The sequence below is a fragment of the Cylas formicarius genome, unplaced genomic scaffold (assembly GCF_029955315.1).
Source record: "Cylas formicarius isolate icCylForm1 unplaced genomic scaffold, icCylForm1.1 PGA_scaffold_12__32_contigs__length_19106922, whole genome shotgun sequence".
In the NCBI taxonomy this organism is placed as follows: domain Eukaryota; kingdom Metazoa; phylum Arthropoda; class Insecta; order Coleoptera; family Brentidae; genus Cylas; species Cylas formicarius.
Window position 1 is genome coordinate 18,091,276 of NW_026844225.1, and position 10,411 is coordinate 18,101,686.

General features: G+C 34.6%; 2 protein-coding genes across 5 annotated transcripts; one reads left to right on the forward strand and one right to left on the reverse strand.

Annotated features, from left to right (window-relative positions):
* The first annotated feature begins 1,288 nt into the window (after positions 1-1,288).
* On the forward strand, positions 1,289-6,181 carry LOC132708750 (procathepsin L). 3 transcript variants are annotated; one of them, XM_060681307.1, is made up of 6 exons: positions 1,289-1,718; positions 3,402-3,551; positions 4,416-4,663; positions 5,239-5,374; positions 5,436-5,590; positions 5,654-6,181. In XM_060681307.1, the coding sequence occupies exons 1-6, from the start codon at positions 1,605-1,607 to the stop codon at positions 5,844-5,846; spliced, it is 996 nt and encodes a 331-aa protein (XP_060537290.1). In that variant the 5' UTR covers positions 1,289-1,604; the 3' UTR covers positions 5,847-6,181. The 3 variants fall into 3 exon arrangements, with proteins under 3 accessions (XP_060537290.1, XP_060537289.1, XP_060537288.1); XM_060681306.1 differs by having other exon boundaries at positions 1,293-1,718; positions 5,436-5,596; positions 5,654-6,180; XM_060681305.1 differs by having other exon boundaries at positions 1,301-1,718; positions 5,436-5,596; positions 5,651-6,179.
* Positions 3,478-4,284, reverse strand: LOC132708751 (rhodanese domain-containing protein CG4456-like). Of its 2 annotated transcripts, none has more exons than XM_060681309.1 (4): positions 4,160-4,284; positions 3,914-4,053; positions 3,688-3,853; positions 3,478-3,615 (listed from the first exon to the last, which is right to left on the reverse strand). In XM_060681309.1, the coding sequence occupies exons 2-4, from the start codon at positions 4,041-4,043 to the stop codon at positions 3,540-3,542; spliced, it is 372 nt and encodes a 123-aa protein (XP_060537292.1). In that variant the 5' UTR covers positions 4,044-4,053; positions 4,160-4,284; the 3' UTR covers positions 3,478-3,539. The 2 variants fall into 2 exon arrangements, with proteins under 2 accessions (XP_060537292.1, XP_060537291.1); XM_060681308.1 differs by having other exon boundaries at positions 3,914-4,077; positions 4,160-4,250.
* Positions 6,182-10,411: the final 4,230 nt, after the last annotated feature.

Consider the following 10,411-nt stretch of genomic DNA (forward strand, 5'->3'; position numbering starts at 1 on the left):
AAAGATGAAACCGGTGTTAAATATGGCAGAACTACCTTATGAAAGTGTATTCAACACAAGTTTTAATGGAATGTTTAAAATTCGGACATGGCGACTAGAATATCTAGAAAAAAATAGGATTTACAGAGAATAACTAAGGCCAATTATTTTTCTTGGATGAAACCTGGTTCGACACTTGTGATACCCCGGAAAAGGGTTGGGTTGACTCAACTGATATGTGTAAAACAAACACGCCATCAAAAAGAGGTAAAAGAATAACTATTTTGCATGTTGGATCTAAAGATCCAACTTCCAAATGGACTTTCTCTGTCTGCGAAAAATATTAAAGATTCTTCTCTGGATTACCGCTGATTTATTTGAAAGTTGGTTTAAAAACAAACTAGTTCTGAACATGTTTGGCACCAACTGAAATCTGCCATTCGTCGTAACAATGTTTTTCCCCGTGTTAACTCCAATGTCCCAAAAACTTATAGAAACCGAAGTTTTTAACATCCCTCCACAAGGTCGGGGGATGATAGCGATAGCGATACTGATATATTATGTAATAAAAAAAATTTGTAATTTTATTTTAGATTTAAACATAAATACATACATAAATAAATAAATATTGTTTAGTATTTTTCCTAACAAAACCCCAAATAATTACATTCTAAGCAAAGTCTTACCTGTTCGACCATATTTCATTCTTACAGCTGGCCCGGGTCTTTCCTTAATTCGTATCAGTCAGTCATTTTCTTATATCTATGAACAGACTTTACCAAACCAAAGTTAGGTAGAAAACAGAAAAAGAAACAACTATTCCTAATAAAATTTTTCCATATTTCCAGTAATAACCAAATTTTTAAATTTTTTTATAAAAAATGTCAATTTTGAGAGGGTGAACGCAAATGTGGGTCTCTTCAGAACTTAATTGAAAAAAGTTAAGCTCTGAAGGGTGAACTTCAACACTATAGAAAAAAATGTACAAAAATTAAAAGGCGTCAGTTCAGTGTGGGCAAAACAGTACTTTAAGACTTAGACTTACAAGATCATGATCATGATGATTTCCCAAGTGTTTTTTATATATTTTGTAGCCAACTCTAAAAGCATAATGACGAGTATATTTAATTTTTTTTTAAGTCTTTTAAGGTGAAAGTAATGCTTCGTATGCCCGTGCAATTTGATTAAAACTGTAAACATTCGAAGCGATTCAAATTCTGTCCCTGGACCGTCACTACTACGACATAATGTAAATTTTAGAGACTTAGTGTTAATCGATATGTAACCAAACCGCGGATGGGTACTATCTACACGACAAAGTTAATTAATATCGTTTTATTAAAAAAAAAATTAAAAAGAAATGCCACGTGTAGGATATTTTCTTACCTACAATATTCTCGCCATATTTATTACCGAGCAGCTGGCTCGGATTGTTTAATACGAAAACTCATTATATTGTTTTGTAATTACTAACAAAACAAGCGACGTAAAAAAACATACTGCCGCAACGATAGTAAAATGAAAAGTCGATCTAAATAATTTGCCGAGTGGACAAACAAACAAAAACATAACATTTGATATGGGCGCTGCTTGCGAGCCTCATAATTAGAAGGAGTGTAAAAAAAATGAGATGCGTTCCGTTGTGGATTTTCTCAGCGGCCGTGCAATGTTGCCTGTGTCAATACTTTTATCTCCCGAATGAAAACAAGGACGTCGAGAGACAGTGGAATGAATTTAAGGCACGTATACGATTGTTAGAAAATTAATAATTAAACGTTTTGTAAATAAGGATGCCCGAGAGAAATAAATTTTTTACGTTTTCGTTTGTCTTTAGTTTCTAAATTTACTATCTCCGTTTTATCATATGAACAAAAATCTCGATATACCATTTGCTCTTTTATGCTATTTAGTGGTTTTTGTTTACCGACAGGATGGCTTATTAATTGTTAATATTCAGTTTAGGGGCCCGAAAATTCGGTAGTGAAAATTTTTAAAGAAGATTATGATAACATAAAGGGAAATACAGTTTTTTCATTTGTTTTCTTTTGTTCGCCATAGTGAATATTTTCATTAATAGGTGGAGCATAAAAAAATATTTTAAATGATGAATGTGATACATGAAATTATCATTCTTATGGTCACAAAAGCAAAACTTGATTTTTATAGAAAAACAAACGTTCCAATGATCACATGCGCTGAACTAGTATTAAATTTATTGTTTACTCAAAACTGAAAAGTCTATAACGTAAAAAATCTCTTTATTTACTAATTACATTGGAATAAATAACACGTAATAATTGAAATTTATAAAAAGTCATTCCACAATTATTATTGTTCATAGTAATACATTGTTTAACTGTGGGTCTCAGCACATTGTTAAATTAGGCGCCATAATTCTTTCTCTGTTGGTTCACATAGCTTTTGATGAACCTCCAAAGATAAAAATCCGGAGGGGGTAGATCTGGCGATCGTGCAAGCCAGGAAACCAGCGAATGTGTTTGTTTAATTGTCAATTAGTCCTCCAAAGATCTTATTTGGCTGTAATGTATGTATTTAAATACATCTGCGCAGCTTCTCGTATATTATTAGGAAACAACCTGTAGCAAACATTTTTCATTTCAAACTTCCCCCAAGAAAACAGAAAAATCTTTTTTTTTATGTAGGCGTCTGAAAAGTTTTTTGGTGAAGCACTAAACCGAAAATCATGTTTGGCGTATTTTGAGATATACAGAAAAAAACATAATTGGATTGTTTATATTTTCTCGAATTTTTCAAAAACGATTTACGTTCATAATTAACATTATTAACTGGACAGAATTTGATACACTTAGAGTGGACCTAATAAATCGAAATTGATGCAAAAAGCCCTAAGGATATAAATTGCTTCTGTGTGATCAAAATTTATAGTCGACCTACAAATTTGATATGATTAAACTGACCGGGTCGAACTGGTTTTGATTTAGTTAATAAAAGTCGTTTCGATGTCAGCGCCATCTATTAAGCAATAACGGAAATATATATCTTAAACCGACGAATCCACCTTTTCTTCGAACTTGATTCCCCGTCGAAGTTCTACCTATAGAAAATCTATTGCCCGAATCGATTTTTCAATCCAGTTGCGGGAACTAAATCATAAAATACACTCGATAGGATTTTGAGGTGATAACTTCGACTTTAAGGTTTATGTTTGGGAACCAATAAACTAAGTAATAAGGGGGAGAGATTTTCTGCTCGAGCAGCATTCCCAATACGGGGATTTCAACTTAATCTGTGGACGCTATAATCCAATTTGATGAGCGATGAAAGGTTTTCCTTTTGTCGTCTAATCCGCTTAAATGTGAAACATTGTAGGCGCGAGGTTTAAGGAAATTAACACTTTGTCAAAATATATCGGAACCAACACAACATTTTTATTATTGCAGGAAAGATTCAACAAAACCTACACCGACTACCACGACGTATATAAAAAGGAAGCGTGGTTGGCGAATTTAAAAAAAATTAAAAAACACAACGAAGAAGCTGCCAAGGGATTACATACTTATTTTCTATTGGATCACAATTTAGCCGACCTGGTGCGTATTTGCGGCTTGCACGCGTGCTGACCAATCCAACCATCCGCCTTGATAATTCCTTACGCTAAAAAAAGAAGCCCAGATATCAAGCGGCTACCTGATATTAGGTCATTTATACGCAAATGTGCGCTCTTACTTCGTATATCCAAAATTAATTGCCTCCCGTTGAGATATAGCGCTACGTCTTCCGCTTCTGCAGGAAAATATTAATAGCGAATTTTTATTTGGCTTCGCTGCACCGTAAGTTGCCAGAAAGCTCTCGGACGGAGTTTCGTCGCTCAATGCGGTGCTTACCGAATCCACTGAAAATTAAACATATCCCTTTAGCTCCAGTCGGTAAATAAAATCAAATCTACTGTTACTGGGTATATTTATCGCCCCCGGTATTTTGCCCGTTTCTTCAATTTCCTGAGGTTCTCTTACGTCGATTATTAAGACGCTGGGATCTTTCGAGGCTTCAATAATCTCGTCAAAGTTACAGTTCAGAGACATGTTTGCGACCCTAGTTAACATATGTGTTAAAAACCTGCGAAAATTCCGTCAGTATTCGGAATAAATGCGTGCTTATCTTTCAGCACTTCAAAATCTACGAGTAAACGGGCACTTACCGGTGGTTATCGACGAGGTTGGTGAAACTTTGAACGTTTCATTTCTTATTGATTTGGATGTTACTATTATCAGCTAGCAATTATATTATTTATACGATTATCGATCGGGATGCGCAGACAGAATACATTTAATCTCATTAATAATTAAAGCAGTAATGGTCGCTACCGTTTTTACTGACCATAAAGGGGATGATCGGGTTCAAAGCCACGCGCTCATACATACGATAACAAGTAAACACATTATTTTTATTTCAAGACGCCTCAGTCGTATCTACAGAAAATGGTTAAATTAACAAAAAGTAGACACCGGAAAGTCGAAGCGGAAACTGTAGGAGATTTCTACCATAAATACAACCACGTCCCAGAAGAAGTGAACTGGATCGACAAGGGATTCGTCACCCCTACATACAACCAAAAGGACTGCGGATCTTGTTACGCATTTAGCATCGCTGGAGTTCTACAGGGACAAATATTTAAACAGACGAATAAATTGGTGCCTTTGAGGTAATATCTAATATTAAAAATTACAACGATTCAATTTAAAAGCAGTGCAGTGCTCACATTCAGCTAAATAATATATAGGGTAAGTAGAAAAGATAGGTCAAGTCATTTTTCATTTTCGCGATACAGGGCGTTGAATTTTGTTTAAATTTGGTGTGCACTGTGGCGGAAAAAAGTATGGAAAGTTGTTAGTATCATGAGCACCTGCAAGTTATGGCACCGTTAATTATAATGACTAGAATCAACTACTTTTTGTAGAGTTTCTGTATTAATTTGCGACCACTCCTAACGAGTTCGCGTTGACTTTTAACATTGTAATGCATTCAAGATATCCCAAAGATATTCAATAGGGTTCAGATCTGACAGTTTCGACAGTTTTTCTTCCTAAGTCATTCTTCCAGTAATGTAGATGCGTGTTTGATCATTGTCCTGCGTTTGTTATGTTATTTGTTAACTCTTAAAAACTGCACTGATGGCACACAAATTTGCACTTTTACCATACCACTGAGACAACCATATTTTCGAATTTTTTTAATATGCAGTTGAAACACGCAGCAGTAATTATGTATTCCTTTCAGTTCTCAACAAATAGTGGACTGCAGCGCAGCATCTGGAAACTTTGGCTGCGGAGGCGGCTCTTTACGTAACACTTTGAGATACTTGGAGAATACCGGGGGCTTGATGGCTTATAGTGACTACCCTTATGTAGCAAAAGTAAGTCAATGAAAGGGAATTTATGATTTTTTTTTTGAAAATATAGTTGACTTGTTTTTAGCAAAGAAGGTGTCAATTTGACAAGCATATGGCTATAGCGAATATAACATCATGGGCCGTCTTGCCGGCCAGAGATGAAAAAGCCTTAGAAGCGGCTGTGGCGAAAATCGGTCCCATCGCTGTGTCCATAAACGCCGCGCCCCATACTTTTCAATTGTACCAGTGAGTGGTTTGACGTGGATTTTGCGAAAATCTTATATACGCTGACCGTTTCAGTAGAGGTATCTACGACGACCCTGTATGCACTTCGAACACAGTCAACCACGCCATGTTGATAGTGGGGTATACAAAAGATGCTTGGATTTTGAAGAACTGGTGGGGGAAGCATTGGGGAGAACAGGGCTATATGAGGCTGAAACGGCACAAAAACAGATGCGGCGTTGCCAATTATGCGGCATACGCCATGGTCTAACTGTTAAATAATAATCAAAACAACAATAATTTTGGTTTTTCTTAGACGGATGCGGAACATTTTTTTTCATGATGGCATACAAAGACTAGAGAACAAAAACGCCAAAAAACGATGAGGTTCAAAATTCGGGAGAGCGTTTTTAAAAACATTTATTTATACAGAAAGTAAAATAAAGTTTTATTCGAACTGTCCGTTACAAAGGTTGGAATAATTAAGAGCGTATTGTACAATATTACAATCGAATAAATACGGCTTTCGATGCGGTGTCAGTGATGCGTTATCTTCGCTGAGATTTGGGCTTAGTCTGCAGTTTGGGCATATAACTCCTCCCTCCTTACCTTTGGAAAATAACTGAGAGTTTTTTCGGAAAAGCCTCAAAATTTTCTTCTTCCAAAAACAATAACAATTATTTGGAACGTATTTGTTTCTTCTTTCGCTGGTTCCGTGGGAGTTATTTTTTCTGCTAAGTCTCTTGGCTGGTATATTTCGTCAACATTTATTTTTGAAAGACTGGGAGTATCCAGGACTTTCATTGCGTTCATTTCCGTTAACTGGATTTTTGGTAAAAATATTGTTTTTCCGAACTGGATTTTTACATCGTTGAAGAATTTTTCTTCATTTGCTAGTTTACTGGTATTTTAATCAGTACTGGTACTTCGATTTGCATATATCGATCCGTGTTACACTTGATTAGCAGTTTTTCAGGCTTCTGTTTTCAGAACAAGAACTAAATCTTAAGTGATTTGTTCTATAATTGCTTCTGAAGGGTTCATTTTCGTAATGGGGCAGTTTTCCATTCCGATGTCGTCAAATTATTTCTCTCCGCTTGCGCCATATAAGGGTATTGGGGGTATAACAATTGATTGATTTTGTATTATTGTGGAATTTGATTTTCTTTATAGATTGATGCTAGATATTTAAGCATTGTATATGATAATATTCTGGTAATCTAAGTTTAATTGCGTAATGAAAAAAAGAAGAATTTATCGTCATTTTGGAATGTTTTTAAACCAGTTTGTAGTTTTCGTTGATTTCCATTTAATGTAAATACTTGTAGTTCCAATTCTTTAGCTAAATTGTTTTGGTTTTTCTCAAGTGTATTTATTGCTGCTTTATAATAATTTCCGTCGTCAGCGTCGAGAGTTTCAAATAGCCATTCATTAGGCCTCGTTCATTACGAACATGTGGATGTAAATTTTCAAGTTTTTCCACCGTAATTTGTATTAAATATTCAGTTCTTTAAAGTAAAATTCGGCAAGTCCGTAATCAGAAATATTATTAGTTATGCTTTTAACATTAAACATATCTTTAATTATTTTGAATGCATTCTCTATGCTTTCTATGTGATGAATTATTTGGCTTAAATCTACATAATGGATAAATGTGTGTTTCTTATAAATTAACTTTGCGTTACCTGTCTGGATAGGAAGTACGTTGTTACTATTTGTTCGGTTAGAACTGCTACGAGTAGAAGAGTCAACATTTTGATCTTCATTGGTTTCCTGAAAGAATAGATTTTCATTAGCCTTGGCCTTCCTTGCACTGCTTTTGTGATAGCTTGTCTTTGGTGTTATTAATTTATTTTCCGTTTGGTTTATTAACGGTATCTTTTTAAATTTAGGAAGTTCTTTGCTTCTAAATTTTGTTTTAATGAAAGCACATTTTTGATCACTAAAATCTGGCAGTTCTTTACGATTTTCGTTTATTTTTGAAATAATGACTTCTTTCGATTTTTCATTTAATTCTTTTATTTGTTCGTACAATTTACTTGAGTTTTCTTTGTGCGATTGAACATAAGAAGAAATGATCGCGTTATCATTTGGATCAAATGGGATTTGAGGATTTAAATGAATTATAATGTCACCCGCGTCTCCTAAGTTATCCTATCCTATATCACGATATCCTATTGGATATCGTGATAAAGCGTCCGCTGCTCGGTTGTTTTTACATTTTTTGTTTTTAATTTCGTACTCATACTCCTCGAGTTTAAATCTCCATCTCGTGAATTTGGCGCTTTTAATGAAATTAGCCACTGTGGGAGTTTATGATCCGTGTAAATAATAAATTTTTGTCCGAATAAATAAAGTCTATAATATTAACAGCTCCAAACAATAGCTAAGAGTTCCTTTTCAATTGTCGAGTAGTTTATCTCTGCCGGGTTCAGCGTTCTTATTGCGTAGCATATTGGGTGTCCGTCTTGGGATAAAAATCCTGAGATGGCATATTTTTATGCGTCGGTTGTTAATTCAAACCTCTTTGTAAAGTCCGGATAAGATAATACTGGCTCCGAAGTTAGCAAATTTTTGCACGTGTTAAAAGAATCAATGAATTCTTTTGTGTGTTCGACTTTGCTTTCCCTTTTCAAGCATTGGGTTTAGTTATCTTGGCGTAATTTTTTATAAATTTGCGATAATACCCGGTTAAACCTAAGAATGATTTATTGTCTCGTTGTGTTTTCGGAAAAGGATATTTTTTAATCGCTTCAGTCTTCTTTTGGTTTCGTTTTATACCATTTGGGGTAACTACATGTCCAAGGAATTCCACTTCTCGTCGAAAAAATTCGCACTTGTCCGCTTGTATCTTCAAATTAGCTTCTCGTATTTTTTGGAATATTAATCTCAGATTTTGAATATGTTCTGTTAGTCCTGTACATCCATGACACGTTGGAAGGTCCGAATGGCATTCCTGAGTATTCAAAATGTCCGTTTTCTACGCTAAAAGCTGTCCTTTCGATCGAGTCGTCTTTCATTTCAATCTGATGAAAGCCGCTAGCAAGGTCCAGTGTAGAAAAATACTGTGCACGTCCCAATTTATCTAGAATATCCGTCATGTTTCCAAAAAACTTTTTGGTTGCGTTATTTTGATCGGATATGAAGAGTGGCGAACAAATGCCAAAAAGAATTTGGTTGTGTTTCATTAATTTTAATTAATAATAATAAGATTTATTGTCCAACAGATACAATATCCAGTGACAAGAAAATTAATTCGCTAAATATAGTCACCAGGTTAAATGAAAATTTCGAAAATATAGAAAAACCATATAAAGAACTTAGACTGAGACGGTATTAGATCATTGACGTCTATATCACTACAAATACAATTAAAAATGTCAAGCGAATAAAAACGCCAAACAACAAGTTGGTTGCGTTTCTTCGATTTTTTTTTTTTTTTGATCGAATGCGAAGAGTTGGGAACAAAAACGCCAAAAACAATTTGGTTCCGTTTTTTTTGAGTTTTGTCTTGATGAGATGCCAAGAGTACGAAATAAACAGTCGACAAACAATTTGGTTGCGTTTGTTTGATTTTTTACTTGTCGGGATTGGACGAGTAGGAAACAAAAAGGCCAAAAAACGATTTCATTGCGTTTTTTTTTTGTTTTCAAGTGAAATAAAAACAATTACAAATTTAAAAAATATCGGAGCCGTAAACATTTAAATATATTGACAATCTACTGTATCTGTTTGCAAACATGCAAATTCTAACACACTGCGTTAAGAAATCTAGGTAATGGCGTTTATGCAAAAATAACATTTACATACATTTGAGCATCAGTCACTTCGTATTATGGAAAATCGACATGAGATGAACGACTTAACTTAATAATAGATATAATAATTGGGGTTCGCGTTTTTGCATAAAAACCAAAATAGCTTTTTTAATAAAAAAAAGAGATGTGAAATCAAATGCGGCGTTAATTTTTACACTTAAAAATAAAACTAGTAGCATCACTGAACATTAAAACCCATTTACTACGTACGAAATTAACGGAAGCGATAACAAATTGTAAAATGTAGATATGACTTTCTGCACGGCAGAATTATCCCGAAAAACTTCATTTTAGAATCAAACAGACCGCAATAGGATAAAATATGCGGTTGCTGTGATGAATCGGCGCTTCAAAAACAACAATGCGATCGAAAACTCCGTTAAATCGAAGCACGTAATACTGAATTTTAGAAAAACAATATTTTGGTTTACTACACAAATATTATTTTCAATCACCGGCAGGTGAAAAGAACATACATTATAAAAATAAAATGCTTTCATAATATAATAAAAAAATATTTAAGTATAAAGAAAGATGCCGTCAGCCAGCCGGACACAAGCGACTTAATTTTTGTCGAGACCCGCTCAGAAGTTATCTGCGCTTACAGCGCCCCATGTTGGAAGTGGAACCGATAACCCGGCACTTACATGTTTCAGCAACGGCGTGACGGACTTTGAAAATAAAATAAAATTTCACAATAAAACAGTAAATAAAATATCTCGCTGGTCGTTTTTACGAAATTATCGGGCGAGTGTAAAGGCCTAATCACATTGCACACGTTGATGACTCGAAATGGGGCGCGGAGCGCCACCTACATTAGTTTCAATCGGAAGCGGGGATACCGCGAGACGCGTCCGTTCGCGAAGTCTCACCGAGATTTTATCACTACACACTTAAACGACGCACGACATTCGCAACATTTTTACAGAAGAGTCAAAAAGTATTTATATATATATATATATATATATATATATATATATATATATATATATATATATATATATATATATATATATAT